The sequence below is a fragment of the Rhagoletis zephyria genome, unplaced genomic scaffold (genome assembly GCF_001687245.7).
Source record: "Rhagoletis zephyria isolate East Lansing unplaced genomic scaffold, Rhagoletis_zephyria_1.1 Rzeph_scaffold_00093, whole genome shotgun sequence".
Taxonomy (NCBI): Eukaryota; Metazoa; Arthropoda; class Insecta; order Diptera; family Tephritidae; genus Rhagoletis; species Rhagoletis zephyria.
Genome location: NW_016157177.1, coordinates 53569 through 74190, shown reverse-complemented (window position 1 = coordinate 74190; position 20622 = coordinate 53569). Strand labels below are relative to the sequence as shown.

The 20622-nt window shown below is 35.2% G+C and overlaps 1 protein-coding gene across 1 annotated transcript; it reads left to right on the top strand.

Moving 5' to 3' along the window:
• The first annotated feature begins 121 nt into the window (after positions 1–121).
• On the top strand, positions 122–1854 carry LOC108375309 (homeobox protein Hox-A4-like). Its single transcript, XM_017631413.1, has one exon. It carries the CDS (start codon positions 134–136, stop codon positions 650–652), a length of 519 nt encoding a protein of 172 aa, XP_017486902.1. The 5' UTR covers positions 122–133; the 3' UTR covers positions 653–1854.
• The last annotated feature ends 18768 nt before the right edge of the window (positions 1855–20622 follow it).

Genomic DNA, 20622 nt, shown 5'->3' with positions numbered 1-20622 from the left:
TGCCAGTAAAGCAACGCATAGACGAAATTCAGCGGCCGCTTCGAGAAATTTGCTGAATATCGTTGAGTTTCGCAAAAAATTCGCCAGTCACGCTAATGGCACGTTGTACCAGCAACAAACAGCGGCAGCTGCAATGGCGGCCGCAGCCTTTCAGCAACGTCAACAGCAGCGCCACCAGCAGCTGCAGCATCAACAAGAACAGCAACAACAACAAAATGAATTTCACCAACGCTTGCAGGCGCAACACTTGTTGCCGCCACCACCGCCGCCGCCGCCACCGCCGCATATGGCTTGGCCACCGTTGAACGGTGGTGGAATGGGTGCCATCTTGCCGCCATCACTCAATCAGCAATTTCAACAACATCAACAGCAGCAGCAGCACCAGCAACAACATCATCGTTCACCGGTGGTGCCTTCGTTGCCACCACCGCCACTGTTGCATGGCGTTCACGACATGCCGCATCTGAATATTGGCGATGCGCCGTTATATCACCAACAGGCTAACCATATTGGGGACACAGGACTGATGCCGCTCCCGCCGCCGCCGCGCTTCGGTGGTCCGCCATCAATGCAAACAATGCCGCCCACACATACAAATCAACGCCAGCCATATTTTGATTTTTTCAACAATAAAATGGGTCTGCTGAATTGATGGTCAATGTAGTAGCTGAATAGACGACCAAGTGTGGCTGAGTTAGTGTGAACGGCAAACGAAATGTGGCTGAATCGTTATAGCTGCAGCTGAATACGCTGGTAGCACACGCAGTGCTCTCAATGTCTATAGGACGCTTAGCTGAATGGAAATATTATCCAGCTGAATAACAAAAATAAACTTAGTCAGCGATCGTTAAAAAAAAAATGCAAAGCTTTGTAAGCGCAGGCAAATTCGAATAATTTTTTCTGCAAAGAAAACCAGTCAATATGAATTTATAAGACACAAAAGGGAATTCCTCACTTAAGCGCGTACTTAAGATCGAATTTAATTAATGTTTAGCTGAATAATTTTCATTGCATTTTCGAAATTACATAGTGCATATGTATGTATGTATGTAGTGATTCAACAATCAAGCGAGTATTGTTTACTTTATTTTTTATACAAACTGTATTTGATTTAAAATAGAGTTTCGAAAAGTTTAAAAAATATCATTTTAAATAATTTTGTGCAGGCACAGAAGCTCGTTGCGATTATACGCGTACATATTTTTTAATAACAAAAAAAAAAGTGTAATCGAATGATAACTGCTTTTGTAAAGAACATATATGTACATCCATATTTCTGCCGGTCATTTTCGGATTCCTAAATTAAGAATCGTTATTATTCAACTTCTTTAAGCAATTTAAAAACCTTTCGTTGTAACGAATTTATTAGGATCGTTAATTATTATTTTTTAATTTTATTGTACACTATGTAGTGTTTGAATGAGCCCTTTATTGTTATGATTAATTTTTTAGTTTCAACTTTTTCAGAGCATAAAATAAGTTCTTCCACTTTCTTGTTTATTTTTTTGTAAATTTTCTTATTCACTGGCAACCTCGCTAGCCAGTACCACATGAATACTCGTTTCGAAATTACGTTTCAGTTTAAGCATTTAATTATTATTATTATTATTATTTTTAAGTTTAAATTAATGGAGAAAAGAAGTATTTTACGTTTTAACTAATTTTGGTGTTTTATTTTTAGTTGCTACTCAAACCAAACTTTCGCGCAAAATTTTGAATTTTGCGTTAAAGTTGAAGGAACTCAAGCAATCGAATTGATAGAAAGTTCTTCAGACAGTAGGAAAAAAGTTGGGCTGGGTATTTTAGCAATTACGTGAAAATTTAGAGAGTCAAATTATTGTTTATTAAATTTTCTGAAAAATTTGAGGTGTACTAAAAAAAGTTTGCAAAAATCAATTCTTGCGGAGGAGGGGAATAATTTTTTTTTTAGTTTACAAAATTTTCCAGTACAATTTTTTTTTTTTATTTTAGAACGAAAAGTGCCGCAATTTCGCATCAGTACATGAGTACAAGGAAATTCACCATACTAACGCATACTACTGTATGTAGTATTCTCACCAAACAAATGCCACTTACTTAAAAAAAATTAAATTTTTCAAATATCGCTTAAGGCGGATCTCCATAGCATGCGTATTCCAACACGTGCGTGCTTTTGAAATTTACGCTAAGAAGTGAAAATCCATACAACTTTCTTACATTTTCATGCGTTGCTATGTAGGTGCTACCATACAAATTTGTATATTAAATTTTTCTGTCAAACGCACGCAGACGTATACGCATGCTAAGGAGATCCGCCTTTACAATATTTAATTTTCTTTCCAGTACCAGTAAAAAGCGCATAAATAGTATTTTTAACTGTATTTTCAACACGCACAAACTGTATTACACAACTATGATAAAAAACAATGCAATAGTATATTATTTATTAGAAAAGTTATTTATTCAATTACACAAAAAAACAAAAGTTTCAGTACAGCTACTTATTGTATAGCATTTTCCGAACTCATTTTTAGGCTTAATAAAAACAAAAAAATATTCACCCACCGCTTGAAACTCAAATATTCGTACTTTTTTCAATTTTTGGATTTAAAATTTGCCAACCAATTACAAACATCGACACATGAAAATTTTAAGCCTAATAAGCGCAAGACTCCTGGAAGAAACAAAATTCTAACAAAAAAACACATCACTACTAGAGCATTCCACTAGCAAGCAGTGAGTGAAAAGTTGTAAACAGAAGGAAAGCAAGAAAAATTATAAATGTTGCAAAGCACGTGTTACAGCCTGCATTTACGCGCCTGATGCGCTTATTAATTGTGCATACTACTTGCATATGTATGAGAAGGAAGAAGCAAAACTAAAGTCTAAATGAAGGCGTAAGGCAATGTTGCAAACTCATAAAAAAAATAAAAATAAAAAATTAATAAACAAAAAATTATAAAATTATTTGAAACCCAAATATTAATATTTAAGCAAAGAACATTGATTTGGCCTTATTAAGAAAATTATTTAAAACTTTGCATGTACTAAAATGCAATAAACCTAACCTAGCAAAAGAAAGAGAAAAATAAATTTAGTTTTAGCTTTTAGCTTTTAAAATGCGGCGTTGTGTTGTTTAGGCGGAAAGAAACAAACACAAAAAATACAAATTTATTAACTTAAAGTTAAACGTGTAATTTATAGCTACAAAAATAAGAAAAAAGCGAAAGAAGAAAAAATTCAATTCCCATACATAGCAAATTTTTTTCATAAAAATTTAAAGCTAAAGTTATTACACACAAATTTAGCACTTAAAAATTAAAATTTCGCAAAAAAACAACAATTTTGGCTACTAAAGTTACTTGTAAAAAATTCATGGACAATAAGAAACTTGCGAAAACTATGTAAAAGTTTCGAAAACTGTAAAAAGCTCCAAAACAAAAACAATGTATCACACACAAAAGTTTATTTTACATACTCATACATAAATGCAGTCAACAACCCTAGACCCATTGTAAACCAGAAAACAAATATATTTATTATATACTACCTACCCGTTTTTTTTTGAATGCCAAAAATTATGCACAAAAGTTACGCAAAGTAAATAAGTACAGGAAATGCAATTACAACGAATCTAAATAGTTTAAAATCAAAAAATAGCAACCGCAGCCAAATGCAATATACAAATTTCAAAGGCATTGAAATGAAATTCAAACAATTACAAGCAGTGCAAGAAAAATATTGAGTCATAAAAAATGAAACAATTCAAGTTCATAAAAAAAGGTTTCTTAAACAACGAACACATTTCGTTTCTCCCTTTGTGCGCCAAACGCGAACACACACAAGCAAAGGCAAAACCGCAAATTTTTTCACACATCTTTTTGTTTCTTTTGTTTTTTGTTTATACATTAAAGCTTATAGCATGCCAAAAACATCTAATATATTTAAGTACGTGACTAATCGTAAATTTCGAAATTACATAGTTTATTTATTTTTAATTTGGTTTTGAGGTTTGGAAGTTTTTTCCTATAAGAAATTATTTTCCTTGGACCCTTGCCACTACAACAGCTAGAAAATCCAAAGACAATGCGTACTGCAAAAAAACAACAAGAGAAGCATACCTGCAGGGTTGCCGTTGTGCATGTGCGCTTATTTTAATCTATATTTTAAGCCTAGTTTTACTATGTTCTCTCCCACTATGTATTTTTAATGTCTGTATATAGAGTTGTATGTATGTTTTTCGTTTTTCGCAAACAGTGAATTCTAAGCGGCCATAAAAACTCAACTTGAAGAGTGAAACCAAAATATTTATAATGTGTATATGTATGTATTTGAATACACAAATAATTGCCGTAGTTATTAAAATTATGGATGTATGTTAAGCTCTTAACATGAACAATTCTCATTATAATAACAAAGTTAAATGTTACATGAAATTTAAAATAAATAAATAAAAAAATTAAATTTTTAAGCACAAATTTTTCGGCAGCGCGCAAGCGGCTGAAATAATTTGTTTTAATGCCTTATAAAACGTTAGTTATAGCAACAAGTTATATTTAATTAATAAAAATAAAACAGAACATCGCAAAACTTTAAAGTAATTCGCAAAAACAATAATGATAAACTAAAAAAAAAACAATTGAAGTTAATTTACAGTAACAGTGCCATACATTTTTGTAAAAAAAAAAACCAAATACAAAATGAAAAACACTTTTTTTATGTTAAATAATTAATTAGCTTTTTTTAATAATTTTTTACTGCTTGTTTTTTAGCTTTTTAAAGTATTTTTTTTAATTACTTTTGTACATTGCGTGTGTGTATTATTACTTTAAAATTAGATTATAATTTACATTTACTTGCGAATAAGTTAGCTTTTAATCACATATGTATATCTACATATAAATGCTCGCATACATACAAATGTATGTATTTGCCGGTGAGCCAACATTTAAATTTGCACAAGCAAAACTTAAGCATAATTATAGTTATTTTTTATTAACTACAATAAATCATTGCAACGTTATACATACTTAAATAAATGAATAAATAATGAAAATATATTGTATGTATGTACAATATGTATGTACGAGTATGTGAATGTAAGAGCAGCAGTCAAATAAACAAATGAATATATATTATATACAATGCATTCTTGCGTCTATGTATTTTAATCAAAACACTAGTTAAAGAAAAAATAAGTACGAAGAAATTTGCGTTGAAGTGCGAACAGACATACAGCATACACATACTTACATACATACATACATACACACAACTTTTGTCTTAATAAATTTACAAAATTATTATTACAACAATTATACAATTTACAATATTAAAAAAATACGAATGAATGAAAGAAGTATAAATAAAATAAAAAAATTATTAAAAATTATATTGGTCGCAATTTTTATTTCGCGAGAGATGGGGGAAGGGCAATCAAGGTTAGAGCTCCATACCAAGTTTTGCAGGCGTTGAGGATTTCTGCGCTTACATGGACATATGTATAAAACTTAAAGTTGAAGCGAAGTATGGTGAGGTGCTCTAATTTAAAGATTAAAGGTTTATGCGATTAAGGCGGGAGATGAATATATTACGAACAGAATGTTGATTTGCAATACTACTCACTAAATCTGGGTGTATTTGAGTGGTACTTCTTTTTTTGAAATAACTTCACATTCTACCCGAAAGTTTTGTAAACTCTGCCTATAGGACGGGTTCGATGAACAATTTGACAATCCATTGCTCATCACCAGTAAATGAAGGGCAATATATACATATATGTATGTATTATGGGGCTTTCGCACGAGGCGATTTTTCAGGCAACTTTTAGTTGAAAGCTAAAATCGCCTCGTCCGAACGGCCTTTCAACTAATCGCTTTCAACAAAGTTGGCCGCCAGCCAATTTGAGCTCGTTCAACTTTTTTTCCTTGCAACCCTGTGTTTGTTTACATTCTGTGGCCCTTATTATGAGCTGCATTCGATTTTCGATCTTCGCTGGCTATCGCTGGCTATCGAAGATCGAATATCGAAAGTGAAATTCGTATTATGAGCTATGCAAGCGTGTCGAAATTTTCGTTGAGTATCGAATTTTCTGTCGAACAGAATTTTACTTTCGATGGTATAGCGAAGTGTTAGAAAATTGTTAAAAATGTATGATTTTGTATATGTTTTCTTACATTTTGGCGGCTAGACACTAATTTTAAACAATTTTTATTAATTTCATGCAGTTCTAACATCGTGAATACTAAACACAAGCTCGAAAGGCTGNGCATTCAACTTTTGTTTCCTGTAAAATCGCCTCGTGCGAATACCCTATTTGGCATGCGTTGTGTTGCGTAACACTCAGATAGTTACGTAATTATTATCTTATTAAAGGTTAGACGTATAGTTTTTTAATTATTTGAGCATCGATTCTCTTTATAGCCATAAGTTGATCATTTCTGCTGCAAATCCCTATTGAAGGGGCTTACTCATTGACTTTAAATAGCAAAGAAGGACCAGTTTTACCACAGAAGTTTTTAGCCAAGGATCCAATGTTAAAAAATTTTAGCTACCATTTTTAGCCACAACGACTTTTTTAGCTCTTTTTTAGTCCTTTTTTAAAGGAATTTGGCTAACCACTAAAAATTATTGGCGGCAACACTGGTAAGGAGGCAGAATTTCCCAGAAAATAATTTAAGTAGGCCTTCTAAGTGAAGCCACTCGAAAATACTTACCCAAGAAGGGTTGAAAAAAGTGCTTCCCTGCATTCCTTCTAAAATAGATTATCCTATTTAGAATTTACGCGTATATATACATAAGTTTATGTTCAGGACTCTCACTGAATCCGGAAGCAAAGAAATGTTTAGCAATGTTGCCCGTTGTCTTGTTATACGTTGGTTAGGTTAGGTTAGGTTAGGAAGGCGCGTACGAATGACTTATACTTCCACTCGGAGACAGATTTGCCCATAATGAATGCCCTCTATGAGTGCCAGGTGTCGGTATAGAGTCAGTCAAATCATTCACTATCCCGAATGAAACGGTGGAGGTTCGATATTTTCACCTCCGCTATCTATCCCAAGCTATTGAAAAAGCGTGATCATAAGTGCTTGACACCTTTTCTGAAGAGCTGGGTTCGAATCGTAACATCCCTTCACGGATCGAAACCATACGAAAGAAAATTACGTGATACGTCAGTCGTATAAGCTGAATGGAATAAAGAGTACGTTCACGTATGTCATAATCCGGAAAAGGCGCCTCTACATGACGGATAATGCGATTTCGTATGTGACGATTCTAACCCTGGGCATTGACATAAGAAATGGTGAATTGATTCCTCTTCATCCTCATATCGGCAACTTCTGCAGAGGCATCTTATACCATCGCTGGAACATTGGTGCTACAGCACAGTGCCCTGTGATGACACCGGTAAGAGTCCTTCCTGCACATTAATTTAGTGTCAATAGTTCCTCAGTACGACTCTTATTGAGTCTCGGCCACAAGGATGTTGAGATCTGTGAGACTGCTGTATAGGTCATTAGTTACGGTTGTGGTGTATTCGTCAACTCCCTTAGCAGACAAAAATCAGGGGCAATAGGGAGTTATCCGCTTCGCTAATTTGCATTTCCGATCCATATCTAGCCGTCTCATCGGCTATTTCGTTCCCTTATATTTCACTTTGTCCAGGAACCCAGCAGGAAGAGGTTTTGACGTAACTCGTTTTTTCGAGTTTACTACCTTGGAGCCTAACATTTTCAATTCCGCCTAGCGGTCTACGAATTCAGTGACATTCCCTTACAGAGAACTAATATCTATTTGGAATTTAGATCCGAGCCGACTTCTTTTTCCCTTCTGTAATTACCTTCAAGATCGCTGCGTGCCCATAGTTGGTTTGCCTCCACAATTTTTGATTCCTTCCTCTTGCGGCTGCACCTGTTACGAAGACTTGTGGTGGCTTCAAAGTAAAAGATCCTGCTCAGCCCTTCTTGTGGTGCACTTCTCACAGCGCCTGATATACCGAGGTCCGCGAGTCTCTGCACTCTTGCAATTATTCTTTGATTGCTGCTTTTATGCAGTGCTAAAATCGGTCGGATGACTGTGGTGTACATACAGTTTTTACCAAAAGCCCATTTACAAATATACTACGCTGCTAGGCCCTTCTTTGCTTGTTCCTCTATACACGCTCAACGAGATCACCTAAGTGCTTTAAGCAATGAGCATAGCATAAAGATGGCAAGACAATTAAGGGCCGGTTACTCAATGACTGGTTAACACTAATCTCCCGTTAAACATAGTTATCGACTCCCTATAGCATGCATGGAGTCGAAGACGTCGATAACGATGTTTAACCGCAGATTAGTGTTAACCAGACATTGAGTAACCGACCCTTAATGAGTACGTGTCTGGTTCACGTCAAATAAACTCAAACTAAACATAAGGAGATCACCACTATTAAAAACCTTGTAGTTGCATTGCCACGACAGCCTCTTCTACGTACCGGAATGACTCGATTTTCACCTGACCTTGGTCGGGTTGTTTCGGCGATCTAACTCTGTTTGGGTCGGGAAAATCCGTTAAACGTTGTTCGTACATGGGTCGACAGCTGGTCTACATTCTTCTGCTCAGGGCTCGCACCGTGTCAAACCCTGAACCAAAAACCTATACCTGCTGCATTTCCCAAGAGACTTTTACACCCAAACTCCACTTTCATGCCTGCAATGGATGGAGTCACCTTAGAACCTCGCCTCAGAAGTTACAATAGTGGACCACGTCATTTGTGGTCCCTTACTGTTCCAACTCAACAAATAACTGGCTCCAAACACCTAGGCAGCTTCAACGGCTCACCGGAGCTCACATCAGCCAAGAGACTAAGCTACACAGGATACAACGTCTACCGTCCCTATCGTCGTTTCGAAGCAGACATCGACCGCAGGAATACCATCCTAGAATGTTTGGGCCATTACTATCTAGTCGGGCGATGTGGAGCTCAAAACATTTGGCGTTTACATACCCCTGCTACAAGTTTTCCGGCAGGATATCACCCTGATATAGTAGGTTCGCTCCTCAGATATGAAGTCCGTATGGTAGTTGGTGACTTCAGTGAGCACCACGATCTTTGGCATTGAAGCCTGCCGAACGATCCCCCAAGGAATACACTTGGCTGAGCAGATAGAAGATTCGGCATTCTGCACAATGAAAGACGCTGAAGACAATGAAAGACCAGAAGCGCGACAGAGTGGAACCCTCTTTCACCCCTCGGACCAGTAGTGTGTTTCTGTAAATTTTATCATAACGCGGATCGCATAGTTGATATCGCAAGTAGGGATGAAAAATAAGTACAATTGTATATTTTTCCGACGTTTGCTGACCAAAAGGTACATGAGGTGTACCTCACTAGATTTTAGGTACACTCATCTTTTGATCAGATGAGTTTTTATTCTTATTTTTTTCTTTTTCATATACTGTGATATTATATTTACTTATCGGCATGAGAAAAAGTGGGGAAAAGTGGAAAAGAAGAAATTAACAAAATCATATTATGTATTTTCTAAACATTTTACATTACATTTAGAACACTTTACTCAGCTATCCTAAATTTCTTAATTCTTGTTGAATTTTTTATATTTGAAATTGGAATAACATAAAACGTCATTGCGACCTATACCGATGTACTCCCCTCTCGAATGACGGTGTGAAATCTACAAACGCTCTACCTTTGCTATTATTGGAATGCATTTTTTAATCTATTGAAACCATAAAAGCTACAGTTCCCCGCATATGACAACATTTTTAACTTTTCTATTATTTTATTCGCCCATACAGTCGTGGGTCTAGGATTTATTTAAATTTCATATTTTCTGCAGGTAAGGGCCTCAAATTGAGGCAATAGGTATTTGACCCATATTCGCTATTTGATTTCTGGAATATATTTAAACTTCTTTCGAATATACTTATGGCAATTCCAATTATTTTCTCCAGTCTTGCTGCAGCTATTCATGGGAATCGGATAAATTAGCAAACTTTTCCTGTGGTTTTATAAAAAGCTGGGGAAAAAAGTAAACTTCGAAAAGTGTGTTTTTGGTCTATTTCGCCAATATTTTTCAATAGTCAAAATTAGGCAAAAACAAAGCTTCTCAGATTCCCATTAGATTATACTCTGGATATGCGTAGATACTAGTAGATCACCCGACGTCGTTCGGGGTAAACAAACAAAAATATAAAACAGAAATACAAATATTCAGTTCAGCATAATTTAAAGGAGACAAACTATTTTTTTTGTTTACATTAAGCATATATGTAATACTTCTATATTGGCAGTAAGCTAACTTCTCAATGTGTAAGCATTCCGAAATCAAAGCGAGAAGGTCTAGTACCGTTTTTGTCAATGTATTGTGTACTTGAGTGCCGTGTTTGCATATGTGTTGTGTACATGTTTATTTATAAACGTATGTGTTCCTTTTCTTTCGTACGTGTTTATTGATATATCTGTACTGTAGTGTTTTCGGACGGTACTAGCTCTTACTGCCAATATAGGAGTATTATATATATGACATTAAGGCATCCTTATGAGCCATACTTTTAGCTTTATCGTGCTTTAACTAATATATATTGATCATCACTTGTACTACAAATCTTGTTCCATTATTAATATTAGGCGAATTAAGGTACCGATCAAATTTCTAAATTAAAATTAGTCTACTACGGTATATTCCGTTTAGCTGCCTATTCGATTAGCTGTTTTAGTATAGATGCACTTTTCAGGTAAATACTTAATTCGGAAGTTTTATTCATTATAAATGAACCTTTTTCGTTTAACAGCATCGCGGGATTAAAAAACGGTTTAATATTTCCATTTCGAAAGAATCTAAAGACGGTAAGTCTTCAAAAAAAACACAAAGTTTTAAATATCCGAGTTATCTAATAGATGAATACATACATATATGTATATCCCCCTTTTACAAACTCATTTATATATACTTTACTCTGAACAGCTCCCATAGATACATATGTCTGAATACCAAATTTCAAGTTCATGTGACTTATGGTTCCCAATTTATGGCCCCCTTTTACAAACTCGTTTATATATACCCTCGAATAAGCACCTACCGTAGATATGTCTGCATACCAAACTTAAATTCATGTGACTTATGGTTTTGAAGATGTAGCTGATAAAATTTTCCACGCCTATGGAATTTGCCAGGCCATCTTTTACAAACTCATTTATATTTATCTTTTTATAGATATGTATGTCTGCATAGCAAATTTCAAGTTCGTGGGACTTATGGTCCGAAGTTATAGCTGATAAAAAATTTCACGCCTCTGAGATGTGCCACGCTCTTTTTTTTACAAACTCATGTATATATAGCCTACTATAAGCAACTACCATAGATATGTTTGCATACCAAATTTCAAGTTCATGTGACTTATAAGTTATGGCTGATTTAAAATTTTACGCCAATGGGAGGTGCCACGCCCCCTTGTCGGATCCCTATTATAAGCCCAGGTGTCATGGCTATACTCTGTAAAAATTTTGTTCGATTTTGTAATTGATTCAATAGTTTTTTCTATGTCAGAATACATATATAAATGATGGTTGCTTATCTACTATTTAAATTCAATTTATCAAGTCTGCCTTGTTAACAAAATATAGATTGGCGCTTACACATATGTTAATGTTTGGCCGAGCTTCTTCTTCGATGTGTGGCGTGCGCCTTGATGTTGTCGCACAAAGGGGAGGGACCTACAATTTTACGTCGACTCCGAACGGCGGTCTAGTTAACAAACATAACAACATACATACAAACATCCATTTCTTCGAAAATATAATGAGCTTCTTCAGATTTATTGAATAAAATATACACAAACCAAAAATTGTTACAATTTTTTTTTTAGAATATCTGTCCATAATGTTTTTCACAAAAAAATTTTTTCGTAAATTTGCTATAAAAATATAATTCTATAATATAAACTATTTGAACATAGTTTCAAACTTATTCTTAAATTCAGAAAAGTTTGCCAAATTTTCAGGAAAATTTCAAACTGTTGGTTTTCAAATAAAAATTCAAGTCTAAAGTAATTAATTTCCCAAAGGTTTAAAGGATTTGGTTTATATACACTCACACATATATACTATAAAATACCCGCTTGGTTCGCGGCGCCTGCGTTACCCATTGCAAAAAATAGCATTGAAAATCCTAGATGGTTCCTGATCCACTTACCGTAAAAAGTTATCCTATATGTGAATCCAGGCAATAATCTATCTAGGATCCAAATTTCAAGCGAATTCGACCATAAATCCGATATTTCGTATTTTTTAATTCAGGTCATAAACTATCTGTTTGCAAAATTTTATGAAACCCGATCCGTAGTTTTCACGTGGTTGAGCCACAAACATCCAAATTCACAAACTCACAATTACAATATTAATAAGATACTTGATTAATGTAGAACAAAAGTAAACATTTCACAGTTTTACGTAAAATAATCAATTGATTTGTTTTGGATTTATGGCTATTTTAAAATCGATCTGAGGTTTTTTGCCATATCGACACGGCCTTTTAGACTCACAGATCTATTTTGCACGTTACCGAAGATTTTGTCACCGGAAAATTGTATTACCAAAAAATGTTACCAGTTCTTGTCACCGCGATTCTAGGTACGTTGGTAATGCAGTTAAAATATTCAGCAATTCAGCTATGAAGAATTGTGCAAATCCTGGCATTGCATATTTCACGGGGCAATAATTTGTTACCAGCTTATGAGATGGTAACNTTACCAGCTTATGAGATGGGAACAAAATTTACTGGTTACAAGAGTACACAGAATGCGAAAAGGGTTTAAAAATTTACAGGAACTTTATTTACCGGTTACAAACTTTTGATTACCAGCGCAAAATAGACCCGTAATTGAAATTATTTTGTTACTAAGCTTCTTGTAGAGGTGGGCTTTGAAATTAAAAAATCTCCATAAATTTCAGAGCACTCTGTGTGGAAACATAGCTTTCCATACGTTGTTGTTGTTGTTGTAGCAGCATAAAAATTCCCCCAAAGACTTGTTGGGCAGTGTTGCTGCAGCGACAGTCCTTGGCCACATGAACGAAAGACACAAGATCACGCGGTCCATTCGCAAGCCAGCAGCCGTGGGTGGAGGATTAGTGTATACATAAATCTATTGTGCTCATAGTGTGTTTTGTAAAGTGTGTGTGTAATTAAAAAGTACTGTACGTACAATTTATGCTAAATAAGCATATTTAGTTAAATAAATACACCAAGGAGTGTAATTTTTGTTGTGAAGGACTTCTTCAGTGAAGAAAGCAAAAAAGGGGTGAGTTTCTCATAGTTTTATTTCTTTTTGTTGAAATAAGCAAACCTTTTGGGTGATTGGGCGTTTCGGTACGCTCAAGATGAAGGGCGCTTCGGCGTCAGAAGGAGGAGCAGACAAAAATGAATCTGATTCCGCGCCACCTTCAAATTGGTTGGAGGTCGGCAAGAATCAGAAAAAACAATTGCTAAACAGAAAAAGAGCTATTAAAAGTACTAAAATGGACACCAAACGGGACTCAGATACTGACGAAGAAACAATCAGACGGACAGCAGACATTAAAAAAGCCAACAAAAAATCGAAGACTGAAACGAATAACGGGACACCAATACCATTGCAAGGCATGATTGTACCAAGAGGTACTTTTCATAAAATAGCGGACAAAATTCTAGCGGGAAATAGCATGGCGAATAAAAGTGCAAACGAAAGTGACAAAAATGAACAAACAAGGTACAGTGTGCGCTACACAAACTCGCACAATGGTGATTTCTGTGTTTTAATAGACACAAGCAAAAGCCCCTTATGCAACAATGACAGCATGAAAAACGGACTATTTCTATGGGACAAGATCAAGAATTTTGGAATTGGGGGGATAAAGAAAATAAAGGCTATAGGAAAATCGCTTTATAAAATTTTTTTTGAATCTTTTGAATGAGAATCTAACTAGGTGCCTAATGAGACCTTTTATATCAAGAAGTTTTGTGTCCAATTGAATTTTCAGAGGACGAAATCCTCAAAAACCTAATAACGGACATAAAAGCTAATTCTGTAACGAGAATTATGAGACGTGACCCGGACGATAGGGGAAAACTTACTCCAACTTTTACGGTTAAAATAAATTTTCAAGGCAATGAAATACCAGAAACGGTGGTGCATTTCTACGTCAAACTGAAGATTAGTCACTACATTCCGAAAGTTCGTCAGTGCTTCAATTGTGGCAGACTGGGGCACACCAGGTTTGCATGTAAAGCAAAGAATAGATGTATTCTCTGTGGCAAAGAGGAAGGGTGCAGTAGCAACTGCAGCAAGGAGAAGAACCGCTGTATTTTGTGCGGCGAAGATGGACATAACGCTCTGAATAGTAAATCCTGCAAAAAATGGCAGAAGGAGGAAAAATTACGCAAGTGATGACAATCAAAATAATCTCTAAAAGAGAAGCGACAGAAATTTACAACTTCAACACCAACAATCAATTCGCAATACTGGAAAACTACGAGGCAGCCTTCCCGCCGACAATCATGAGCAAAACTCAGATGATCGACAATGATCAAATAATAAACAGTAAATTAACAAAAACAAAATACAGTCATATTGCGCGGATTAATGCAAGCGACAAACAAGATCATATCTTAAAGCCCAAAGTCCACAAGCCAAGCACGGAAGTACGACCCGTATACCATAATCCCGGATGGGAAAAGGTGACGGAAATAAAAAGACTAATCACGCTTCTAATCAAAAAGTTTGACATAGACAAGGAGGAGCCGCTAATAAAACTACTAGAAAACATTTGCCAGACTAAAATTAACAACAGTTCCACTTTAAATACTAATAATGAGCCTAAAGATATTACAATATAATATACAAAGTTTAAAGACAAATAAAAGTTACTTAGATTTTTTCAATAACAAAAACGGGATTGACATTGTCTGTCTCCAAGAAATTTTCTCTCATGACAGCCACATAAACAATCACAAACTTATAAATTTTGATCTATTAAAAAAAACCAGACCTGACGGCTATGGAGGAGTCGCCATAGGGTTCAAAAAGGGAATTCGATATACCAAAATTAAATACAATACAAATCACGATATTCTTATAGCGAAAACTTCAAGCCTAGATCAAAATTTTACTATCTGCAATGTCTATTTTCCACCAAACATTACCACTAGAATATTTGAAAAAGAAATTAACCGCCTAATTATTTTTTTTAATAGCCATCACAATGTGATTCTGTTAGGAGATTTTAATGCCAGACATAGCAATTGGGGGGATCAGATATCCACGCCGAAAGGAAATGTACTAGTGAAAGAGATACTCAATACAAATTTCACGTGTATAAACGATGGAACAAAAACGCATAATAGCAGTGGCAACCACAATGAGTCTGGATCAGTCCTGGATTTAACGTTCACTAACGCCTTAACCAATAGTTTGAAATGGACATGCAATCAGATTAACATCGGAGGCAGCAATCACTTCCCGATAGTGGTTGAATTGCTCAACATACAGAAACTACCGAACATTTTCATTCCGAAAAGGAAACTGCTTGAAAAAATTGCATCAATAGAGTTCACGGATCTGGAAAGCTTTCAAACAGAAATGCAAAATGCCAGGAATAGCGTAGCAATAGACCTAAATACAGGAAGTTACATTCCCAAAGCATGGTGGGACGAAAGTCTAAGTAAATTATATAGATTACAGGTAGCCAAAAGGAAAAAAGCAAACCTGACCAGTAAAATTGAGGACATTGAAGAGGCGGCTATGGCGATGGCACAGTGGAAAAAAGCAGTGCAGGACGCGAAAAACAAAAACTACAAAGATAAAATTTAAGAGTTAAATAGGCATCCGGGCACCAAAAGTGCATGGAGATTTATTGGCAATGTCAAAGGCAGCAAAAAGTCCAATGATTGGTCATCAGAAGACAATGGAAGGTTTCTTGAGCTACTACAAAATCAGGTTCAAAATGTGAATAGAACACCAGAAAATCAGGACAAAGAGAGTTTTGCACATTCAAACAGCACAAGTAGCGCTTATATAGATTTCTCAGTAGAAAACTTTGAAAAAAATTGAGCAAAAAAAAATCAACAGCGGGGGGCCTGACAATATCACATTCAGTGATATAAAAAATCTGTCTGAAAGCACAAAAATCACGCTACTTAAATCTCTTGAGCTACAGTTCAATAAAAACGAAGTTAAAGAGGCATGGAGGTGTATAAAGATTGTCCCGATACCGAAAGCTCACAAAGACCCAAACGACATTGCAAACTTTAGACCAATATCTCTGATATCTGTAGTTGTAAAATGCCTGAACATGCTAGTAAAAGATGCGTTGGTAGAGGAAGTGGAAACGCGTAAAATCATACCGCCAAAAAGCTTTGCGTACAGGAGACAAAGGTCGGCCACTATGTGCCTAAACGAAGCACTTCACCTGATAGCAAATAAAAAACAGAATAAAGAGAAAGTTTTTCTATGTCTTCTGGACATCTCAGATGCATATAATTGTGTTGATCTGGATATTCTATATCAACTATTGCTGCAGTACAACATCAGCCATATCATTGCCAATTGGATAAAAAACTCTTTATCGTCTAGAAAATTAACCTTAGGTCGTCATACGGTTGAAATAAAGAATGGGCTCCCGCAAGGTAGTTGCTTGTCACCAGTTCTCTTTAACATATACACATCGAAACTACATGGAGTCAGTGATGAGAATACTCCGGTATTTCAATTCGCGGATGACATCGCAATAGTATCACACAACAAAAATGAGAACCACGCAATCCATAATCTAAAATCAAAAATGTGGGCAATACAGGTAATCTGTGACACTTTGAACTTAAAATTTAACTTAAACAAAACTAAATGCATGTACATGTCCACAGGAAACAGGAAGAGTTTTAACATTCAAATCAACGGAAGCCAAATTGAGCAAGTTGATATGGTTAAGTGGCTCGGAAGAACCATCAATGCTAGCTCCACAATTAGAGGTCAAATCAGCAGCGTCAAGAAGGAAATAGCCACTGGCAAAAACCTTCTAGGCAAACTTACGACTATTAAAGCCGGACTGACACCAAGAGTAGGGCTGAATCTGTTCAAAGTGTTTATCAGAGCCAAAATTGAATATGGCAACACCAGCTATGCGAACGCACCTGCGACTTACAACAAACAGCTACAGACCATTGCAAATGAACCTCTAAGGAGATGCTTAGGTGTCCCCCCAAATACTCCCACCCTAGCGAGATATGCCCTTGCATGTGAATTTCCTCCTCTTACCAGAGCCATCTGGCTAACAGCTAAGGAATTAACTAAACAATGGTTCCTAAATCCAAACCTGAAAACACAACTACTGCACAGTCAACAAGTCAACTCAAGCTACAGTCAAACATATTACAAATTTAAAGGCGTTCTGGACTCAATTTGTACTAACACCTCTTTCCATAAACAAAGCAATCTAAAGCTCACAAAGTCAAAGCTGAACGCATCTAAAAGTAACGTACCATCCAGCCAATTACAATCGATATTTCTGGAAAAGAAACAGAACCTTCTAAGACAAGGGTTTAAAATAATTTCAACGGACGCTTCAGTGGCTGAAAACAGAGTTGGCTGTGCAGTACATGACAGCGAAAACAATGTTTCATATTTATTTAACATAGATGACAATGATGACAGATGACTAGTTGCCTTACTACAAGCAACTATTCTCGCCAACAAATATAAGTGGAAACAAGTAATTTTTAGCAAAAAAAAAACCGCCTTCAACTCCCATATAAAAAAAATATATATATATATATATCTCATGATCCACGGATCTCAACCAGTATGTATGTAGTATGGGACCACCTCTGAGACACTACCTTTCCGATGCAAAAAGAATTATCGAAATCGGTTGACGTGGTCCAAAGTTATGCGGTAACATACATAAAAAAAAATAAAATAAAAATATTCCGACGAACTGATAACCTCCTCCTTTTTTGGAAGTCGGTTAAAAACTAGGCATTTTTACTGATAGTCAAGCAGCGATCGAGCTGCTGGCGCAGCCCAATACACAAAATCACTTGGTTGCGAAAATTCATAATCAAATTGCTATCTCAAATATTGAAGAAATAGAAATCATCTGGGTACCGAGCCATGTTGGAATCTCAATCAATGAGAAAGCTGACATAGCTGCAAAAACTGCTATAAGCCTTGGCCAAACTCTTTCAATAGAGCTTACTCCCCAAGAAGCGCTGATTAAGATAAAAAAAAAACAGCTTTGGACTGAAACTAGGGAACACATAAAGAACAAATGTACTGAGTGGGACAACGAGATTATTGACAGTATCACGATGAAAGAGAACAAGCCTTGGTTCAAAGACAAAAGATATGATTTAAGTGCATATGATATCAAACTGCTTAACCGTCTAATGACTGACTACACCTACAGCAAAGTTTATTTACACCAATTTAGGCACTATATTAGTGATGTCTGCAGCTCCTGCAATGTACAAGAAACGCCCAATCACCTAATTTTTAATTGCTCGAAATACAACACTATGAGAAACAGTTTCAATGTTTTTAATAATTACAATACATTAAAGGAAAATATTTTGTAAACAAAAGCCCTTCATATTTTAAAGAACTGACAAATTTTTTACATGCCACCAAACTTGACGAAGTCCTCTAGGGAAAGAAAGAGATAGATTGTTACAAATTATAATGTAATATTAGAAAAAAAAAATTATACATTTTTACTGAGGAAAAAAAAAATTGAATACATGAGAGTTAAAACAAAAAAAAAAAAAAATAATAATTGAAAAAATTAAAAATTAAAACAAAAATATATATATTATATATATACAAATATATTATAGACACGAAAACAACTGCTAATAAACTAAAGAGAACAAAGACTTTAAAAAAAAAACCAATAAAGTAACTAAGTGTACAAATAAATTCACTATACAGTGAATGCAGATCTCAAATTACAATACAGCTGAAACAGTTTTTTGTTTAGAAAAAATTTTTAATTAAAAAAAATTGCATTTTTTAAAGTATTTAAAAAAAATATATATATATATATATATATATAAACTTATAAAAAAAACTATTGTTATAAGAGCAATTTCGTTTTTTGTAATTAGCAATTAAAATCAATGTACATAAACTTGTATCGCACACTGTACCTTCGATGTATTATAAAATGCAAACCTGAATATTGCAACCTTGTCTGACACAAGTCAATTCATTTGTATTTAATTTTCACCTCCACCCATACACGGCACGTCGATGGAATCGTTTCTACGGAATCTGGAACTATCAGTGTGCTGGTATTTAAGACTTTAATCCTCAACATACGAACACCCTGGGCTTGTAAGGGAACTCGAGAATAATCTCCCTGCCATCAAAGAAAAGCTTTAAAAAAAAAAAAAGATCACGCGGGAAGGAAAGAACGAAAAAAGTTATTTTCTAGCTGCCGAAATCTCGACGCCATCTTTGTTGTAAGAAGTAAACAACGAAGAGAGCGGAGAAAACCGCGAAATTTTTGAACGCATGAAAAATCATTTTTATTATGCAAATTCTTCCATAAATTATGCCGTTGTGTTAAATTATTCTTTATCTTATGTGTACACACGTTGTCACAAGCGAAAATGAAGAAAATTGCAGTAAAAAGCCACCACCAAATTGTAAACAACGGAGAAATGTAAACAAACGGCTAATGTCAAAATCGTTCAACTTTTTTCCTAAATGCGATTCTAACGGGCTACTTTCCTGCCCGCGTGATCTTGTCTTTTTGGTTCATGCCTTGGCCAGATATAAATCTGGGTCGTTCCGGTTAAGTAGACCCGACTGTCGTGGGAACGTCATTCAGGCCGCTGTGCGCGCTACCACTCCACAAATTGTCAAAAAGAAATTAGTAGTTCAAACGCATACGTTTATTAGAAAATATTAGAAGCAGTATAATTTCCTCCCATTTTGTATGGTAAGTTAATTGAATATAGTCAAAAGGAGCATCACTGAAAATAAGGCAGCCAATAAGGTCAAAATTTACAGTTATTTGATCTACTGGCATCACCTGTATATAATTCCACCATGAGAAGCAGTATAATTTGCTCCCATTTCGTATGGAGAGTTACACCCGATTTACATGTTTCAAGTACTTGAAAGCCATTCTTGCTCATTCTCTTTTGCGTTTTCTATTTGATTTTACACGTTTCAATTCTGTCGAATTCAAGTTTTTGGTTGTTTAAATGGAAAGCAACGAAAATGCCAAAAGCAAAGCAAGAAAGTTGAAACGACTTGATGGTACAGACGCAGAGCAGAGAACATGTATTATTGAGAAGATGCAAACAACAAATGGAAACTATTGAGTGTCGGAACTTAACAGATTTAGAAGGTTTTAACCACGGAATCCACTTTTTGCAGATTTTTTGGTGGTGGATTCTGTTAAATTCACTGTTAGCGGCACAAAATAATGTCTAGCAACATGTATATTGATATACTCCGTGTTGCAGGGTAGTAAATCGGAATTCTGATATTTTTACTTAATATTGCCAATTTTTAATTATTTTTTTAATTTTTGCTTTTTTATATGCAAAACAATTATAATGATAAGAAACCAATTTTTAATTATTTTTTTAACTTTAG

Coding starts and splice junctions, on each gene's coding strand:
- LOC108375309 (XM_017631413.1), top strand. CDS start 134: ATGGCGGCCGCAGCCTTTCAGCAACGTCAACAGCAGCGCCACCAGCAG.